General features: G+C 46.2%; 1 protein-coding gene across 1 annotated transcript; it reads left to right on the top strand.

Annotated features, from left to right (window-relative positions):
- Positions 1-8,745: 8,745 nt before the first annotated feature.
- Positions 8,746-19,770, top strand: Spo11 (SPO11 initiator of meiotic double stranded breaks). Its single transcript, XM_051185448.1, has 12 exons — positions 8,746-8,959; positions 10,787-10,875; positions 11,433-11,499; positions 11,947-12,055; positions 12,424-12,510; positions 13,328-13,364; positions 13,667-13,776; positions 15,559-15,658; positions 16,032-16,069; positions 16,650-16,726; positions 18,811-18,922; positions 19,452-19,770. Exons 1-12 carry the CDS (start codon positions 8,955-8,957, stop codon positions 19,569-19,571), a joined length of 951 nt encoding a protein of 316 aa, XP_051041405.1. The 5' UTR covers positions 8,746-8,954; the 3' UTR covers positions 19,572-19,770.
- The last annotated feature ends 1,545 nt before the right edge of the window (positions 19,771-21,315 follow it).

Raw genomic sequence — 21,315 nt, 5'->3', positions numbered from 1 at the left:
GAAACATTGTCCCTACCGTTGGGTTGCTACATAGAAAGCAGCTTTAGGCCTGCGGCAGCCTCCTTGACTCTTGTGAGATAAACCTGCTAATGGGGGATGTCCTTCTGTATGTGTGTTTCTCTTATTGATTGATGAATAAAATACTGTTTGGCCAGTAGCCAATAGAGGCAAGAAGATAGGTGGGACTTGGAGATGAGGAGAATTCTGGGAAAGGTAGGCAGAGGGGGGACGCCATGTAGAGACCGGGAAGATAGGATGTGTCAGGCATTCTCTGGTAAGATAAGGCCATGTAGAAATACATAGATTAGTAGAAATGGGTAATTAAGACAAAGCTATCCAATAAGAAGCCCTAGCCATCGGCCAACAGTTTATAAATTAATATATGTCTCTGTGTACTTATTTGGGGCTGAGGCTGCTGTGGACAAGTAACAGCCAGCAACAACCTGCCCTTGGTCATATGGACTCTTGATTGTCAACTTGAAGGGATATACAGTCACCTAGGAGACACAGACCTCTGGGAGTATCTGTGAGGACATTCCATCTACACATGGATGAAGCTGTGATTGAAACATGGTACGTACATGTATGAAAATGTCATAATGAAATCCATATAATATATACTACTGAAAACAGCTTAAAAGGTCAATCATGGCAACTCACATCTTTAACCCCAGCACTCCTCAGGCAGAGTTGAGGGCAGCCTGGTTTACTATTGAGTTCTAGCCCAACCGAGGCTGCATAGTGAGACACTGTCTCAAACAAAAAATAAAAACAAAAAATCATTAGAAGGAGGAGGAAAACAAGGGACGGGGAGTGGGGTGTGGGGGGGAAACAAAAAGACAGTATTGCGGATGACCTGTCTTCACCTGTCCCCCAGACAGTGCCCATTGCCACTCTTGCAGCCACCCTTCACTGGCATCAGACTCCAGCTGCGTGGGCTCAGCCGTGAGGACCAGTGGCTCTCCAGGGATCCTGCGAGCTTTCAGTACCAAACTATGACCGCTGAGACATCCAGCCTCGTAGACGACAGTTAGCAGGTCCTCACGGTTCCCATGGTGGATAACCGCCAGGGTCAGACTACCCAACCCCTATCATGTAGGCCAATCTCTCTCTCTCTCTCTCTCTCTCTCTCTCTCTCTCTCTCTCTCTCTCTCTCTCTGTGTGTGTGTGTGTGTGTGTGTGTGTGTGTGTGTGTGTGTGTGTCTGTGTCTGTGTCTGTGTCTGTCTCACACACACATACTGGTTCTCTCTCACATACATTGTTTCTCTCTCTCTCTCTCTCTCTCTCTCACACACACACACACACACCTCTAGAGAACACTGCCTAGCACAATTAATTCCATAGAAGGGAATGAGCCAAGGATCCATGTCTACAGTGCAAGCAGAGAGAAATGGCTCAGTGGTTAAGAGCACATACATATTATTCATGTAGAGGACCTAAGTTCGATTCCCAGAACCCACATCAGGCAGCTCACAACTGTCTGTAATTCCAGGTTCAGTGAGCCAACACCCCTCCTTTGGCATACACACACATGCATACATACATACATGTAAATAAATAATAAATATTTTAAAATAAAAATTTAAAAACATATGCTACTTAATGAACTTAATCATACCCTTTAAAAAGTATAAAAAGCAAAAAGTGAAAATAAAAGTCAATGTTTGCCAGGCAGGGTGGTACACAGCTTAATGAAAGAGAGAAGAAAAAGAGATCACCCCTCACCCACAAGTCATATTCCTCATTGTTTTCCTCTTGCTGTGCTTTGTTTTGTTGTTGCTATTGGTGGTGGTGGTGGTTAATTGGTTGAATTTTTTTTCCTTCAAGTTTGCTTTACATAAGTCTTTAGTATATCTAGGGTTGGTTTTTGAGTCTGATCCATGATAGTACTGTAATTTTTGTTTGTTTTGCTTTTTTTTTTTTTTAAACAAAGCCTTGCATATCCCAGGCTGACCCAGAACTCCTGGTCCTCCTGCCTCCACCTTAAGAGAGCTAGGATTACAGACCTGTGTGCAATATAAAACATAATTTTTAAATTATATATATTTGTGTATGCGTACAGGTACACAAATGACACAATGCTCGTGTGCAAGTCAGAGGGCAACTTTCCTCCCCAAGATTTATTTATGTATTAGGTATACAGTGTTCTGTCTGCACGTCTGCCTGCAGGCCAGAGGAGGGCGCTAGATCTCATTACAGATGGTTGTGAGCCACCATGTGGTTGCTAAGAACTGAACTCAGGACCCCTGGAAGAGCAGCCAGTGCTCTTAACCTCTGAGCTGTTCTGAGCTGTCTCTCCAGTCCCCAGAGGGCAACTTTTGGGAGTCAGTTCTCTTCTACAATGTGGGTCCCAGGGATCAAACTCAGGCCCTTAGGCTTGGCATCGAGTTCCCTCACCTACTACTGAGCCATCTTACCAGCCCCCAGCGGAATCATTTTGATCACAATAGTATCCCAAGACTGTGTTTTGTTGTTATCCTCAAGCTCACCAGGGGCAAGTTCCCTCTCTGTGATAGCATCATCGTCAGCCTCATGGTAAGTAGCATGTGTCAAAGGCCTCTTGACATGTAGAGAGCACTCTTCCCAACGTGTTCTATGCTGTCTAGGCTATCCCTCATACTTTGTCTTGCTAAAGACTTGTAGAACTAATTTGACAACTCCCATTTGGAATGCAATCTCCTCTAGCAGTGGTAACACACACCTATAATCCCATGACTCGGCAGGCAGTTTGAGCCAGCCTGAGCTACAAAGCAAGTTCTAGATTAGCCTGAACGTCATAGTAAGTCTTTGTTTCAAAACAAAACAAAAACAAGCCCACAAAACATGCAAAATCCAAAGCCATTTACTGTTATGTAATCAGACCTCTGTTGACTTGTACATGTTCTCGAATTGGTAATGCTCCCTTCACAATGCTCTTCGAGTCTCTCTCTGTGATGTTCTGGTCAGTATTTTCTTAGACATCTTATCAGACCACTCTGGAGGGGACCAACCTTGGAGGCCCAGCAACCCGACAGTCTACTTCCAGGAAAGGAAGGAACATCAACCATCTGGGTCATGGCAGAAGACCCCGTGTGTGTGTGCCATACAGCAGACTTGCTGCATCAAGAGCTGCAGGTCTGAGAGGCAGGAAAAACCATGGAACGCAGAAGAACGAAGAAGGGCCTCGTCCTGGAGGTTACCCCCAAGAATGAGCAACATGGGTCAAGCCAGTGCCAGGACAGGGCGTTCCAGGAAAGGGTTAAATGGACCAGATGTGGGCTCTGCTCACATCTTTTCTAGGTTCACTCCTGTGAATTTGATCATAAAAATCTGTCTTTGTTTGTTTGTTTTTTGGTAAGTGTTCATCATCCTTCGTGGTCCTAGATTTTATGAACTAGACAGTCAGTTTGGGTCCCTGGAATTTGGGGTCCCACACATTCACAGCCCATGGTTTCAGAGATTTAGAATGAGGTTCAGGAAGTACTCTGTGACAGTTAGTGTCATTGTGGGGTGTTCACCAGGGAAGACTGCTCCAACATGGGCTTTAGCCATGTTTAACCAATAGAAAGTCTTTATTAGCAAGCCAGCGAGTACCCCGGGTGTAAGGATCCCAGTGTAGCAAGCCCTTCTCAGGGTGAGCTTTTAAGCACACACACACACACACACACACACACACACACACACAAATGTTCTGGGTTGACACACTTCAGTTAGCAAGAACAGTTAGCCAGAAACAGAACTACCAAAGTCAGGGTTAGTACAGTCAGAGACTTTCCCAGAACTATGGACTTGATGGATTGGGCCTTTGTGTTAGTTTTGGTAGGTGGTGCTCTTCATATGCTCAGTTTTACAGCATGAATAGTGCTTCCACCATGGAGTCAGCTGTGCTAAGGTCTCAGGGACTACTAAGCTCTGGGGACCTGTCAACTTGACAAGATCTAGGATCATCTGGGAGACACACACACCTCTGGCCATGCCTATTGGGGATTATACCTCTGAGCATGTCTATGGGGAGTTATCTTTTTGAAACATCTGTTTATTCATCCACTTATTTATTTTATGTGCATGTGTGTTTTGACTGCATGTATGTATGTGCACCATTTTGGGTGCCTGGTGCCCACAGGGGCAGGAAGAGGACACTGGATCTTCCAGAACTGGAGTTACAAGTGGCTGTGAGCTGCCATGTGGGTGCTGGGAATCAAACCCAGTCCTCTGGAAGAGAAGCCAGTGCTCTTAACCACAGAGCATGGGCGGAGCCATCTCTCCAGCTCCAGTGGGTAATTGTTTTAATTGAGGCTTTAATTGAGGAAGATCCTTTTCAACTGGACTGGGCCACTCTCTGGGCAGGGGTTCCTGGGTTGGACAAAGTGAGTTAACCACACATTCATCCCTGACACCTGATTGCAGGTGTCACATGATGCAGGTGTCACGTGACCAGCTTCCTCCAGGGTTCCTCCAGTCATCTATAGAGTTTCTGTCACTGACTCCAACTACCCTTTCTCCCTTAAGTTGCCTCTGTGGGGTGTTTTGTTGTAGCAACCAAAAAAGAAACTAAGACACCTTCCCAACAGAGTCTGGTAAATGCTCAGGGGGCCACAGGATGAAAAGGAATCAGCCCAGGAAAAGCTGCGGCTAGCCTTTGCCAGCCACCCTGGCCGGCCGCAGCTTGCTTGGAGCAGAATGTGTTTTTCTGGTTCTGTCTCCCGGCATGGGGCCGGGAAGCCGCCTTTGATGTGCAGGTGTTGTAAGCAGCTGTGGCAGGCTCACAGCACTTGGCTACTCACCCCAGAACGAGGCAGGATGCCTGCAGGGCAGAGGCGGAAGCAGCTGAGGGCAGAATACTCCTCCCTCCCCCTCACCTTTGTCTGTCTAGGTGGGAACCCCTGCCAGGCATCTTGAGTCTTGAGTCTCTCTCCGAGGAACTGCAGGTTCAGATGGCTTTGTTCATCTGCGGGCTCCACCCACCTCAGGACCTTTCCCTGTCTGTCCCAGGGAGAGAGGCAGTCTGTCTCTGTCTCTGTCTCTGTCTGTGTGTGTGTGTGTGTGTGTGTGTGTGTGTGTATACTAAGTGATGAATGTTTATCTCCAATGAACCAAACCCAGGGATCAGGAGTGAGTGTAGCCCTGGAGAGACTAGCCTCCCTCCTTCCTCCAGGATTTTTATGCTGGCTGGCTCCTCTCTGAGGGTGATAGAGACAGGGCTCTCATCTGGAAGTAAAATAAAAAAAAAACAAAAAAAACAAAAAAAACCCACCACCCAGGCCAAAGGGCTAATTCTGCCAAGAAGAACCCTGTTTATAAAGTTCGGATCCACTCTGAGCCAGATCCCTGGAAGTTCCTATGGATCTGATATGAACCTGGCATCAGGATCTCCCTCTTGGTTTGAAACTCCACCTACCTACTGGTGGCCCAAACTTGCACATACACTTCAGCATCTATGAGCCTGAAAAAGAGGATGACTTTCCCTTCTGGGATTCTGACGCATTTTAAGTGTACCTTTCTCTTTCTCCAACTTAACTGCGGGTTCACCTGTCTACACTCAATCCCTGCTTCTCCCCGGACTGTGAGCTCCCTGAGGGTCGAGACCTTGCAATCCCATTCCTCAGTAAGTGGCACAGCTTAACACAGGAGGCCACAGGAAGCAAGCACTGTGATAACAATGACCAAAGGCCCTAACACAAGACTTGTGCACAGCGACACATGCACGTGGGCGGTTGTCACTGGACAAGAAGAGTCTATTGTTTCTGCTCAGAAACTAGTTTGAAACTAACAAAACCAGCTCGTGGAGCCAGTAGTCAGCCGGCTCTGGGGTCCGATCCCAGCATCCCGTCAAGGGGCCGTTCCCAAGGCCTCGGAAATCTGCCTTCTGTTCTAGAAAGCTCAGAGAGAACAGAGCAAGAAATGGCTAACCCAGTCTGCAAGGAGAGCAAGCCATATCCACTCTCTAAATCCTTAGGAAGGAAACCACTTTCAGATAAATACCTTATTTTGTATTTTAAATGAGTCGTTTTTCAAAAATTATTTCTATTTCTCTATGTGCATGTACCACAGAGGCCAGAAGCCATGAGGTCCCATGGAACTGGAGTTACAGGCAGTTTTGAGTCAGCTGGTGGGTTCTAAGAGCTGAAACTTGGCCTTGGTGCATCAAGGTTCTTAACTGCCTAGCTTTGTCTCCAGCCCCAGCAACAACTTTTTGAATAAAAGCAAGTCCCAAACATTATTCGGACGATAGTAAAACCTTTAATCCCAGCTCTCGGGAGGCAGAGGCAGGAAGCCAGGCTTCCATCAAAGCAGGCAAGACCCCTTTCACCCATACCATACCCCCATGTCCGGGGCCGTCCCCGTGAAAAGTCACAGCTATTATTTCCCCAAAATGACTCCCACAAAGGGGTTCGCAGATGCCATTGCCCCCTGAGTGATCCGGCCAAGGAAACCTCGGGCCCACGGGTGGTCGCCGCCAGCCAGATCTGCAGCGGGAGCTCCACACCCTCCCAGGCTCCGCAAAGGCCCGCGCGCCTGCGCACTCTGCCCCGGCGCTGCGTGGTGCGGCGCGCATGCGCGTGGCCAGCGCGCGGGAAGAGTCATCATCATCATCATGGCGTTCGCGCCCGCGGGGCCCGAGGCCTCGCTCTTCGACGCCGTGGAGCGGCACAGGGCTTCCCTGTTGGCCGCGGTGCGGAGAGGCGCGGGGCAGAGCCCCGCCGGGGCCAGCCGGCCGGCCTCTAGGTACAGAGGCGGCGGGCGGGGGGAGGCGAAGGCGGGCGGTGTGAGGAGAGCGCCCGCCACGCCCGGCCCTCAGCCCTCCTTACATTTAAAACAAAACAAAGAGGACAAACCCAACCCGCCGACCACTTCCGGGACACACCAGCTGTGTTCTAGAATGTTCCAGGAGCATCCCCCACCCCCACCCCAGTGCATGGGTTTCTCAGTGTCCTTTCTAGTCAGGGAGTCTGACATTATATTTGGCCTTACGTTTTATTTATTTATTTATTTGTTTGTTTATTTATTTATTTATTTATTTATAGAGATAATTATGAAAGCCAGGCATGGTGGCGCACGCCTTTGATCCCAGCACTGGGGAGGCAGAGGCAGGAGGATCGCTGTGAGTGTGAGGCCAGCCTGGGCTACAGAGTGAATTCCGGGACAGCCAGGCCTGGTGTACAAAGAGACCCTGTCTCGAATATGAAAGCGAAACAAATTATGAAATTATAAGTTTTTTTGTTGTTGTTTTTGTTTTTTGGTGAGGAATAAGAAGAAAGAGGAAAATGTAAAACTCTCCAAACTAGGGGGTTTCTCAGATACAGCGACCTTTTAAGTGATTTATGATAAGACTTTTTTTTTTTGACCTGTAGGGAACCGAGGAATGTATTTTAAGTGATTTATTTAAAATTAACTACTTTCCTACCACCCAAGGTGGAATTAACTACAGAAAAATGCATTTATATGATTCACAGTTTTCCTTTCTCGTTTTTTTCTTGTTTATCACCCACCAGTTTGTATCTTAAACACATTATTTTTAAGCCCAAACCAGCTATCCAAAACCCCACAAGCAAACACATTTTACAAAAGGATTTAGTTTCTGAGAGAATTTAGGAGGAAAGAGGAAGGAGATGGTAGGAGTCCCTGTTGACAACAAAGATGTGGATTGATCTCATTATATCTTAAATTTCTTATATTTTTCCCCAAACTATTGCAAGCTTTGAAAAAGTAACAAGTCATTAGTCTTTACTATATTAAGACATACTAAGTGTTTTAATATCTATTTTCTGATTTTTTTTTTTTCAGTGAAAACATTGAAGACTCTGAGGACATTATAACTCAACATTTTGCCCACCTTCTATGTTTAACTTGGTTTCCCTTCCTAGACAATATGCCAAAGTTATTTAAATCGACATTTTTTTTTAAGCTGATGGTTTGTGAAATTAACAACCAGCAGACAGAAAACTAGATTCAGTCCTTTTATTTTACGGTGAAGTGGCCTGTTTCAGTGGCCAAGTCAGTCATTTAGTACAGAACTCACAGTTTATTCCTTTCCTGGTAGCGATTAATTTTTTTCCTTTTGAATCACTAAAATTTAAAAATGGTTAATTTTTAAGGTATGAGATCAGTTAGGGCAGTATGCTACAAGCAGCTGTTTGTGTGCGTGTGTGGGTGCATTCGTGCATGTGTGTGTGTCAAAGACTGTGCACATCATCCTTAGTTAAAACATTTAACAGCAGTATTTCAAGCCAGGTCTATATTGAAATTCAGTGTCACTGAAGTAAGTTAATGTGAGCAAATAAAAATGCATTTGTAAGCTACATTAGCTCATCATTAATGCAAAAGGGTCATTTGAGAGATGAGTTTTACAGGCAAATCTAAGCTCTCTGAGAGTAACCACTGTAAGCACAATTGTCTGAGTTTAGTAAAAGAAATGGATGGTTATGGGCATATATTCCCAAGGGTTAATAAAAAAAAAAAGAAAGAAAAAGAAAAAGAAAAGAACATCGGTGGTCAACACCTGTAATTCTGGCACTCAGGAGATGAAGGCAAGGTTGTGGGTCTGATGACATCCTGGACTACATAGTGAGTTCCAGGATAGCCTCGGCTACCTTGTGAGACCTTGTCTCCAAAACCAAAACAAAACAACAAAAATGTACTGAAATAAAGAATTTGTGCCAGGAGGTGGTGGCACACACCTTTAGTCTCAGCACTTGGGTGACAGAGGCAGACAGATCTCTGTGAGTTTGAGGCTGGCCTACAAATCAAGTTCCAAGGCAGCCAGGGTTACACAGAGAAACCCTGTCTTGGGGAAAACAAAAGTTGTATTGATCTGGGAAATGTTACTTGCTATAAAATTAAATCACAGTGTGTTTATTGTTTCAGTTCTGAGGTTCTTACATCTATAGAAAACATTATCCAAGACATAGTCAAAAGCTTGGCAAGAAATGAAGTGCCTGCCTTCACAATAGACGACAGATCGCGCTGGGAAAACATGATGTGGGCATCTGCAATTTATTTCTACATTTTAAAAAGTGTGTGTGTGTGTGTGTGTGTGTGTACGTGAGTGTGCATACAGGTGCCCATGGAAGCCAGAAGGAGATGTCAGATGCCCTGGAGCTGGAGTTATAGACACTTTGAGCCACCTAATATGGGTGCTGTGTAAGAGCAGCAAGCACTCTTAACTGCCCAGCCATCTCTCCAGCCCCTGAAGCTTTGTTATTTATTTATTTATTTATTTATTTATTTATTTATTTATTTGAGAGAAGGTCTCACTATAATGCCCAGCTGGCCCGGAACTCACAGTGTAGACCAGGCTAACGTCAAATTCAGAGATCTGCCTGCTTCTGACTCCCTAGAACTTGTATTAAATATATGTGCTAGGCCGGGTGAGGAGTGGTGGTGCACATCTTTAATCCCAGCACTCAGGAGGCAGAGGCAGGTAGATCTCTGTGAGTTCAAGACCAGTCTGGTCTACAGAGCGAGTTTTAGGACAGCCAAGGCTACACAGAGAGACCCTGTCTTGAAAAAATAAATAAATAAATACAGAAAAAGAGTGTATGTGCCACCATGCCTGGTCCCTGCAGTTCCATCTTAAAATGCACTCTCTGTTATTATTTCAGTTTGCTTTAGAGTTACAGTCATATGTCATTCTCTTCCTCCCCTTTACCTGTCCCATGAGAATTAGCAGGTTTATGAAATCCATGCCCCACAGAAGGGCTGTGTGAACTGGAGTCAGTGTGAAAGATAAGGCCAAGACAAGGGCTAGCTAGAACCCCACTGAGGGAGGGGATGGCTCAAAGTCTGATTGTCCTTGCTCAAAAGAGCAAGTGTAGAGACACACTTCTCAGCACTGGGAAACACCCTGGTGTGGTTGTCTTCCACTCCTCAAGAGCAAGCCTTGCTCAGGCAGCTGCAGTCAGGGTTGACATGCTCAGTCCTGGTCTGGCAGTCTTATCCAAGTTCTCCAGCCTCGTGACAAAGGCATAGCCTTTTACTCTATACAGCTTTTTCTACCAAAACACAGTCAGACTTTGCCAGAGTTACAGAGGAATGGGACTGGAGGAGATCCTTTGTAAGTATTATTTTAAGATGATATAATTAGCATAAATGTATACTTGGGCAATGTGTTTTGAAAGATGGATTTCACATAGCTTCAAAGCAGCTACTATATGGTGTATTTTCCTAGTGCACTCTGCTATTGTTAACAAACTGATGTCAATAGTTCACACAATGTCACTTTGTGGGTAAATTGAAATAAAATATTTCAAAAATTAGTATTAACTGAGAAGGAATAATGACAAAGTAAGCAAAATACATAATAGCAAAATATATGTAAGTATTCCATACACACTGTCTTCCCCCAAAAGATCGATACACACACACCACACCGACCTTCGCTAGTCACCTTAACTACCTGCAGCAATTTGAACCTTCAAGTGTTCCTAAGCTCTAGTGTTCACGTAGAGAGGAAATACGGGAGATGGCTGAGTGGCTGAGGTGCTTGCTGGACAGCAGAAGCAGCCATGTTAGGCTGCCCAGCACCTTCATAAAAGCAACTCCAGCATATGCCTATAATCCCAGGGCTGGAGATGTGGAGCTGGGTGGACTCCTGGTGCTCACAGACCAGCCAGCCTACGGTGATCCCTGAGCACCAGGACAATGAGACAAAGATTGTCTCCTAGAACAAGGAAGGTGGTACCTGACTCCAGAACAATTCTCAAGGTCGACCTCTGGCCTCCATACCCATGTACATGATATGCAAAGTTCATACTAAGTGTATGTCCAAGAATTAAGTCTTCCTCATTTTGTTCATTTGTTTTGAAGGTTTGAAGATTCTGTCGGCCTTCAGATGATACCTCAGTGTAGCACAAGAAAAATCAGAAGTGATTCACCAAAATCAATTAAAAAATTTGGTAAGTTAACCTTTCATGGCATTGAGTAATCAACAGTAAATGAGTTAATTATTTCTAGAGCTTAGCTGTTCATAATTGGATATCTTTGAGTATTCTTTAATAGATAACTTGTCCTTAAAATAAATTTCTAGGCTGAAGGGTGGTGGTGCATGCCTTTAATCCCAGCACTTGGAAGGCAGAGGCAGGCAGATCTCTGATTTCAAAGCCAGCCTGGTCTACAGAGTGAGTTCCAGGACAGCTAGGGCTATTACACAGAAAAACCCTGCCTCAAACAAACCAAAATAAATAAATAAATTTCTAGACTTGTGATGTCAGTAACACTGGGAGCTCACTGCAACCCAAAGTAGGCACGCTCTAGGTTCACGCTCAGGGGAAATTACTCTGTTTCGTTAGCCAGAAAGTCCTTATTTTATAATTATCCTTTACCTAACCCTTCTCTTTTGGAAAGATAATGTTTAAAGCATTGTAGACAAACAGTGGGGACAGTTATAATTTTTGATAATATCTTTCAAATTAGTGAAAGAGAGGTAAATTGTTTCTTATGTCTTATTTTCCAGCTCTGATTCTGAAAATATTGTCCATGATTTATAAACTAGTACAGACCAACACTTATGCAACCAAGAGGTAAACATACTGTTCTGACAAATTCATTCTCAAAAAATGCAAAGTGAGACTTAGTTAAATTAACTGTTTTAAAATTTAATGTGTATGGGTGTTTTGTCTACATGTGTGCCTATTCACCACACGCCTGGTGTGTGAAGAAGCCAGAAGATGGTGTCAGTTCCCTTGGAGCTGGAGTTACAGATATTTGTTAGCAGCCATACAGGTACCGGGAATTGAACCCAGGTCCTCTGGAAGAGCGGCCAGTGCTCTTACTGCTGAGCCATCCCTCTAGCCTCCGTTAACTTTTAAAATGTGCTTTGAAAAGACATGAAGCCTGGGTCCTGGGCAATAAGTAGATCTCCTTGTATGTTGTGTCTCTTGTGGTAAGTGTCCTCCACGTAGTACTCTGTGCTTGTCACAGTCCAAGGACATGGGGCTCATTCACAATGTGGCCTCACGTTTCCATAGAGACATATACTACACTGACAGCCAGCTCTTTGGGAATCAGACTTCAGTGGACAATATTGTAGATGACATTTCCTGCATGCTGAAAGTACCCAGGAGGAGCCTGCATGTGGTGAGCCACTCCAAGTACAAAACCCTGTCACAACGAAAGGGTAGCTGCCCTTGGTTCCAGAGCAGAGGCCGAGGCAGGCAGGTCAGCCAGGTCACACAGCAAGATCTCCTCTGGGGGAAAGTGTACCTGCCCTCTTTCTTGTCATTTGATATTTTCTCAACATAACCCTAGTCTGTTTCCAGTAAGTTCCTTGGACCTTTTCAGATAGTTTTATTTCCTAAATACCCTTGCATGCTTTCTGCTCCATCTCTACCCAGATCCTGATCTAAGCTAAAATACAAATAATATCTTAAGAGGTGAGCATGAGGAGAGGCTTGTAGCAACAAGTATATTGATGGGGATGGTTTCAAATACGTTATTCTTTCCAGTTATCAACATCCAAGGGGTTGATTGCTGGCAACTTGAGATACATGGAGGAAGATGGTACCCGAGTGCAGTGTGCCTGTAGTGCCACGGTGAGCCACCTTCCTTCCTCCTCAGCTGCTCAGTGCCCCACACCCCTCCATTTGAAGTGGGTCTCATTCCTTGCTTTACTGAACAGTTGATTCTTATAGTGTGAATATGAGTATGATGTGTGTGTGCTCACAGGTGCGTGTGTGCCACAGCACACGTGTGGAGGTCAGAGGACCACTTTCAAAAACTGCTCCCTCTTCCACTGTGGGTTCCTGGGATCAAACTCAGGTCATCAGGCCTGTGTGGCAAGTACTTTTACCCACTGATCCATCTTACTGGCCCCGGAGATTTTAAGATAAAATTGATGGGCGAACACATGTGTACTTCATGGGGTTCTATACCAAGCACACAGCTTTCAAACATGCTAATTGTCATACTGAAATAAACAGAGACATATTCACTTTTAAAGTGTGCTGATATTTTCAAATAGTGTGTGACATGGCCTTTTTGTCATGGCTATTTACGTAATCCGTGTGGTTCTGAAATTAACACATTTCCTCCCCAAACCCTTGGCGGTGTGGGTGGGCTGATGCCCCCATCAGGACAGGGTAGTGCTGAGGTCCTGCACTGGGACATTTCCCTTCATCCTGTCTGTGTAAGCCAGCTGTGCAAAGCTTCCACAACCTTCCCTGCTGGGGAAGCCAAGTGTGTTTATGTCCCTAGGGGCTGGTCTGTTCCTCACTGAGTAACAGTCCCTAGACTACTCATCAAAGAAAAATGAAAGCATACAATTGTTGGAATGGGTTATAAAGTGTAGTTACACTTACTTTCTATTTAACTTACAAACTGCCTGGTTTTGTTTTTTTCTTTTTAACTTAGGCTACTGCTGTGCCTTCTAACATCCAAGGGATCCGGAGTATCCTTCAGTGAGAAATCTGTTTAAACTGGAATGTTCTCTCAAAGAGCTTCGCCTTCCTGTTGTGTAACAAACAAGTTAGACGGTAGAGACAAGTAGCCACAGGCCCCTCGCTAGGGCTCTCAGGAGCTCACTGTGAAGTAGAGCCAGGCACCTGTATACCTGGGTAAATATAGACACTGGGAGGTAAAATGAAAACTTTTCCCCTGTAGCTGCCTTTGAGTCGAGGTATGCAGTACTGTAACATAGCCGTGACTGAACTCAGATGCTGTGCCTGTAGTTTCTCAGCCTTAGCCCCACAGATCTGATCACAGATGCGAAGTTCCTGTTGATAGTAGAGAAGGATGCAACCTTTCAACGGCTCCTGGACGACAACTTCTGCAGCAGAATGTCCCCATGTATCATGGTCACGGTAGGATATTTGCCTCACTTTATCACTGTGGTGCCTGGAGAAAGAGTTCCAACATCTGTGTACCGTGTGTCCCTCCCTGTCCAATAGAATGCATCATCTAGTCACCGCGCAGAAGTGTCCCTAAACCCAGCTCATGTCCAGATGAGGGTCTCTATTCTTAAACACCAGCAAACACCCCAAATAGGCTTTGTTTTCTTGCTCTTCTGTGTCCCCCCCCCCCATTCCTGGTGCATTTTCTCCAGGGCTGTGGGCAGCTGACCGTGCTTGACGTCCTTCACATGAGTTTGTATCCCATGCGCCTCGCGGGTCATGCTAAAGGAGCTCTCCCTTTTCAAACACACATGTGCAGGGGCGGTGAAGAACACAGGTGGTGCTGTGACACCTGTGGAACTACAGGTGGCTCAGCAAAAGGCCAGCCACAGCTAGCCCAGAAATGCCGCAGCCAGGGAGGATGAAGCCACATGTGTACCTCTCAAAGTTCTGCAGCCTGGGGCCAAGACCTGTGTGTTAGCTGATTCTCTGTCTGCTAATAAGCACAGCCCACTTCCTAGCTGCTAAGCAGCTTTCTTCTCATTGAGTGTTCACCAGGGAGGGAAGAGCCAGACAGAGACAGGAGAGAGCCTTTCAGGGGTCCCTTACGTAAGGGCTTTTATCCCATTCAGGGGTACCCACCTGTCTGTTCTCTATGCTGAAGCCCCAGCTCCTGAGCCCTCACACTGAAGGGTAGTGCTCTGACAGGAATTTATGAGACACAGAAGCATTGGTCCACTGAAGGTAGATAGCTTCCTGTGGTATGGAAATGTGAGGAAAAATGCCAGGAACTGGCATGCAGAGGGGGCTGCTGAGTGAGAGGGTGGATCAGGGTCCCTCTTCTAGGCTCTCTCCCCAGCATGCCTTTATACAGCTGTAGAAAACCTGCTCCTTGGAGAAGAAAGCTGTTTGCAGTGCTGTGCTTTGTTTTAGTGGCCAGGAGTGCAGCCTTAGCATAGCCGGGAGAGAGTCCCGTGAGGAGGTTAGGGCAGCTGGGGGAGCCTGGTGGGCCTGGCAAGTCCCACAGCAAAAAGATAGGCTCTCAGGGGGGTGATTGTGGCAACCTGTGGGGCAGATGGCTTCTTGTAAGGTGTGGACTTACCTCAGTGTGTGTGGTGGAGGGCGGGACAGAACGAAGGGCACTGGAGGACTGGTGACTCGTGATTGTGGAGGTCTACATGACCTGTGACACCTTCCTGCGGCGCCACCGCTCAGAGCCACGGGACAGACACAGCATTCAGGTCCTCATGAGAGAGGGTCCAGGTGTGGTGTTGGCATGGACTCTTGGGGTGATGGCAGGAAAGCCTAGTGGTGTTGCTTAGGTGAAAGAGGCAAGAGGCAATATAGAAGATGAAGGACAATCTGTATGTCTGGGCCATCGTTCCTGGCATCATGAGGGTCCCAGAGATTGGACTCAGGTCACCAGGCTTTACCTGCTGAGCCCTGTCACTGGCCCTCTCTTTGCCAGTTCAGACAGCACAGTGTGAACACCTTTAAGTGTGTAGGCCTTTATGCTTTCTGTTCCTGAAGAAATGTCTCCGTGGGGTGGGTGGGGACTTCAAACAGGCATTCTGGATGCCAGAGTGTGAACATGTATGGTTCTTCTTGGTGCACACTGCTCATTTCCTTACCATCAGCACTGGACCCCCCCCCCAGAAGTCAGGGTGGGGCTCACATGTCAGTGCTGATGAAACGAGCAGAATGTACCCAGGCCCTCCTCCTGGGGCCACATGCCTGACTCTCTGCTTTCAGGGAAAGGGCATTCCAGATCTGAACACAAGGCTCCTGGTGAAGAAGCTGTGGGACACGTTTCATATTCCTGTTTTCACATTGGTAGATGCTGATCCCCATGGTAATCTCTCCTGGACTATTTGGGACAACAGTCATGACTAAGTCATACTTGTGATTATGTTTTTCTGCTCTTAGAACATCTGCTCAATGTATTGTCTGGGCTAGGGGAGAGCTCAGTGGTATGGGACTTGACTAATCACATTTTAGGTTCAACCTCCAGCATGGTAATCAGTAACGAAATAAATTGAAGATACTATTAATATAGTCAAATTAAGGCTGTAATCATTTAAGGCAATATTTAACATATGAAACTGAGAGCATAATTTTTCACTGGTAATGTCCACAAAACTGAGATTTTAGATGTTAGATGAAGTTTGAGAGTAGAGATTCCATAGCTGTGATCTGAGTCTAATCTTGACGCTCACTCTCAACAGGCATCGAGATCATGTGCATCTATAAGTACGGATCCATGGTGAGTACAGGGAAGTGTGTCTGCCCTTCTCCACCACCCCCTTACAGTCACTGGGTATTTATACCCTAGTAAGCCTAGGCTCTCCAGAGTGTCCCAGGGAAGTGGTGATCTCTTCCAGAGCCCATCAGTGCTGCAGAGGTATGAGCCCAGCCCCTAGCATGAACAGCTACCCACAAGTAACAGAGGGATGAGCTGCATGCAAGAGGCACAGCCATCCTGTCTGATCTGCTCCTGAGGAGCATCAGATAGACCCTAAGTGTCACATGCAGCAACCAGGTTTGACTTTGCCTCTGTGACTCCCGCATGAGAGAAGGGTAGCATCAAGTCCACGCTGGAGCTGATAGTGACCAACTCTCATTCTCGAAACCCTGTATAGCTACAAATCCTGCTCATCCTGCATCTCCAAATTAGCCCAAAGCTTGGCCAAGTTCATAGCAGAGGGCAGCAGAGCAGGGAGGGAGGAAGTGCATGTAGGCCAGAGATTAGTAAGGCCGTGGTCCAGACCACCTCACCCTGCTACCAGAACAGAAAGCCAGGGCCCTGCCCAGCTCACCTGACACGGCTCTGCTCTTTATCCTAGTCCATGTCTTTCGAAGCCCACAGCCTCACTGTCCCAGCTGTCAGATGGCTTGGTCTCCTCCCTTCTGATATTAAAAGGTAAGACATCTCACTGCCGTGTGTATGATTTGCCTGACACCGCTACAAAAGCACTTGCTGACTATAGTTATGACGGACATTTCTTGAGGTTTCTGTTATATAGTTAATGAAGTCTGGGCATGCCTTCAATCCCAGCACTTGGGAGACCAGCCTCGTCTCTATAGTGAGTTCCAGGACAGCCAGGACTACCACATAAAGAGGCTCTGTCTCAAAAAACAAGAGACAAAAACTGAATGAATTTAGTTAATGCATGGAGAGGCATGGCAACATATTGAAATCCTGTGCTCAGGGGACTGAGCCGGAGGCCAGCCTGAACTTCCGAGTGAGGCTCTGCCTCACAAACATGGATAATAAGTGTGAGGCCTGGGATGGAATTAAATTTCTTTCCTGATCTTGAATGTTCTAACTTCATAGAGTGATCACATCTTAATATCAGAGTTTGGGAACTTCCAGCACTTAAAGGCAAGGGTCATTTGAGGCAGGACAGTCCTAGGTGGCTGGTGATTTTCTATCCACAGCTATGACCTCTCCCCAGAAACCTCAATGTCCTCTGGTCCGTTGTCATCTGGTTTGTGCCTACAACACAATGTGATCGTTTTTGTTGTTGTTACCAATGAATACAGTTCTCTCCTGTGACCTCAGGGTAACAGCTCCAGCTCCTGAATTTCAGCTCTCCTTGTGCCAGCATGTGCTCAGGCCATCCCTCACAGCTGTTCTGCCCAGACTGTAGGTGACAGGCAGGTCAGAGAGCCCTGGTGACTACGCCTTTACCTGAATCTTTGCGTAGTCTCTCTCTCTGCGTCTGTGTCTGTGTGTCTGTGTGTCTGTGTGTCTGTGTTTGTGTGTCTCTCCCTGCCTTCATAGCGTCCTTTATTTGTTCTCCCTGGAGAGTGAGCCACTTGGCCCTCACTATGGGGGGTGGGGGGGATACTGCTTTTCAAATAGTTGTAAAAATATTTAATTATGTGCAGGTCCTGGGGGGTTTGAACATGTGGGTGCAGGTACTCACAAAGGACTGAAGTCTTGGAATCCCTGAACTGGAGTGACAGGCAGTTGTGAGCTATTCAGTGCAGATGCTGTAATTAAACTTGGGTCATCTGCAAGAGCAGTATACACTCTTAAGGGCTGAGCCATCCCTCCAGCCCCTCAAATACCCTCTTGCTCTTCTCCTTTCCCTGTGAGAGGAACTTGAGTGTGTGTGTGATTTCCTGAGGCAGTGGGCTGTAAATGCTTATTTCCCAAACATGAGGAACATGAAGCTATGAACTTGGTAGGAAGGAAACATTCCCCCTGGAGTTTTGAATGCTTCCAGAGAAGGAAGCAGAATTTAAACCAAGCAGTTATTTGTTATGGCCACCATCCCTTACAGTGACCTCTTTGCACAAACACAGATTTGGGACAAGGAGCCTGATGGCTTTTAAGACAGAGGTCTTGGAGGAACTCCAGGGCCCTCAGAGACTCTCCAGATAGATGCATGATCAAAGGAAAGAGGCTACAAGGAACACACTAGACCCCTTCAGTCAGCCAGCCAGGAACAGCCGCTGGCACAGGCTTGGATTTACGGGGACACTGAGGAAAGCCAAATGAGAGTTTACCTGGAAGCCTTGGACTTGTGACTTCAGAAGCATGTTTCAGACCAAACTAGATAAGTGTGCATCCAAGGAAGAAAATAAGAGATCCGTATCCTCACGGCTTAGTAGACAGTCACTTCCTGATTTTTACTTGTCAGCCACTGGGCACTCCTGCTGGAGCACACAGCTGCAGGAGCAGAAAGCTGGGCTTGTCTACACTAGCTCTGCTCAGTGGACCTGACGCCAGTGCTTTGTTTAACAACCCGTGTCTGTCTGTCTGTCTGTTGTCATCTCACAAAGGTGAGGAGGGGGAGAAAAGACAGAATCTGTTTCTGTGACAACACAAACTTCTACCTTGAACTTGGAAAACTTCCTGACCCAGATGCTAAGATTGAGGAGGAGCACTGGGCTGGTTTTCTCGCTTGTTTTTCTTAGCTTGTCGACATAACAACATAAGTACAGGCATAAATACAGGAACAGTCTGTTTTTACTGATCACTCCAATTTTTTCCAGGTTAAATATACCTAAGGGTAGTTTGATTCCACTGACAAAGCGTGACCAGATGAAACTGGACAGTATCCTGAGGAGGCCTTACATTACCTACCAGCCCTTCTGGAGAAAGGAGGTAGATGGTGTGTTTATAACGTGTAAATGCAGACGCTGTGAGGGTTCCTTTCATTGTAGTGGCAGCTCTCCTACTCCCCCAACCCCCGCTGCAGGTCATCCCCGCTGGCAGGGGCCGTTCCTACCCCAACATGGCCCCTTCTGCTTTCACACATACCCACATGACATGTTACCCCTAGAGCCCACTCGTACGAAAGATGTGCAGCATTTCTCTTCTCCTCCATGATCTGTTCCTGTTCTCCCTCCCTCCCCTCCTCTATTGGAGCCTCCCTCCCCCACATAGGACCTCTTCTAAGTTCATGCCGGCCTATATATATTTCCGTCTAGAGTCGGCACGTGGTTATGTCATGTTAACAGTCAGGGTGTCACAGTTTATGGGATAAAAAAGAAAGAACTCGTAAAAGTCTCAGAACAATAGCTCAGTAGTCATGAGGCCTGACCCGACAATCCTGACCAGTAGACACCCTAGATGCTCTAGCAGGCTTGTGGTTCCTGACGGACACTGGTAACACTGTGGTACCTTCTGGCAGCTGGAAATGATGGCAGACTCTAAGATGAAGGCGGAGATCCAAGCTTTGACCTTCCTATCGGCAGACTACCTTTCCAGAGTGTACTTACCCAACAAGCTGAGGTTTGGAGGATGGATTTAAGATCACAGTCGGGTGGTGTGTACGTACCAGGGCTTTCACCAGCTTGTTTGAACTGCAAACACTGGATGAAGGAGTACATTAATATGTTTGTCAGAACAAACTCCATAATGCTCTTTACAATGTTTGATCTTCTGTAAAGACAGACTCTTATTCTATGTTCTAGAGTGATTATAAAGTAACTTATTTAATTTTCAAATTTTACTAGTAAAACTGTTACATATGAAAGTCTGTAAAAATATTTACTTCTATTGGGAGGTGGTGATGCATGTCTTTAATCCCAGCACTGGGGAGGCAAAGGCAGGTGGCTGTCTGAGTTCAAGGCTAGCCTGGTCTACAGAGTGAGTTCCAGGACATCCAGAAGTGTTCATAGAGAAACCCTGTCGCAAAATCCTTACACACACACACACACACACACACACACACACACACACACCTCTTCCTGCAACATAGCTAGTGTAGATATTAAGTGTCTCACTAGCATCAAAAACAGCAATCAAAACTCAAGAGGTTGTAAAGGAATTGCATGGTATTTTTTTTCTTTTTCTTTTGCTTCATGATATAGGGACCTTGCCCCATTAATATACCTGTGAAATTAGTAAAGTTTATTACAAACAAGTCTTCGAATTGATGTGTGTCCCATGCCTTGCTCTACTCATTTCCAGTGTGTTTCTCTACCTTTAACACTGTGTCTGAACCTGCTTTCCAGCCACACAGTGCTGCCTAAGCCAGAATCCAGCATCTGGATTGCTCTTTGTTCTCTGAGTGCTAAGACTGACAGTTGAGGCCTCTCCTACCGTAGCTTGTGCTCTCACTCCCCAGCTCTACCTGAATATGGCCAGAGGTAATGTTTATGGCCTCAGTGCATCCCTAGTGCACAGAAGCCTCGCCTGTCTGCACGTGGGCGCACTTCCAGAAGGATGTAAGCGCTGCTTGGTGTATAAGGCTCAGCAGCAGCTGATGTAATAGGCCCAATTCTGCAAGTGTGTGGGTGCTGCCACTGTGTACACATGACCTCTTCATTCCCCCAGTAACGACTCTGTAGTTTACAGGTGAAAACTCCAAAGCCACAATAGCAGTAAGAGACAATAATACCAACCACCTGGTGAACCAAAAAACAATATGCAGGGGCCTCAGGGAAACGGAGAGGCAGCCCTTGTTCAGAGTTAAGAATTCCAAGATAGTTGGGGCTGGAGAGATTGCTCAGTGGTTAAGAGCACTGGCTGCTCTTCCAGAGGATTTGGGCTCAATTCCCAGCACCCACATGGAAGCTCACAACTGTCTGTAACTCCCAACTCCAGGGAATCCAACATCCTCCCACAGAAAATACATGCAGGCAAAGCACCAATGCACATAAAATAAAAATAAGGAAAGCATAAAAAAGAAAAAAGAAAACATCAACAACAAAACAATTCCAAATATCAGCAACAGAGAATTAATTCAACCTAGCTGGGTCCCATGTGACTGCACTGGTCACAAAGATATGACACTGGCTGGCCCTCCCTGCCCAAGAACTTGTAGTAAAGATTAAGTGAGGTGATATGACAATGAAAGAAGACACTCAATATGTATCACACGGTGTGCGTATTTCTAGGGGCTTCACAAATGCTGACTCACCTCATCCTATACATTAAGTCCCTTTACTCATGACCCCATTTTATAGATGGGGAAATGAAAATGAAGGCACAGGGAATTAAGTAATTGACTATTCTGTGTCCACAGACTAATAAACAGTGGAGCCTAGCTG

The sequence above is a fragment of the Phodopus roborovskii genome, unplaced genomic scaffold (assembly GCF_943737965.1).
Source record: "Phodopus roborovskii unplaced genomic scaffold, PHOROB, whole genome shotgun sequence".
Classification (NCBI taxonomy): domain Eukaryota; kingdom Metazoa; phylum Chordata; class Mammalia; order Rodentia; family Cricetidae; genus Phodopus; species Phodopus roborovskii.
This window is presented reverse-complemented; position numbering and strand designations above follow the sequence as displayed.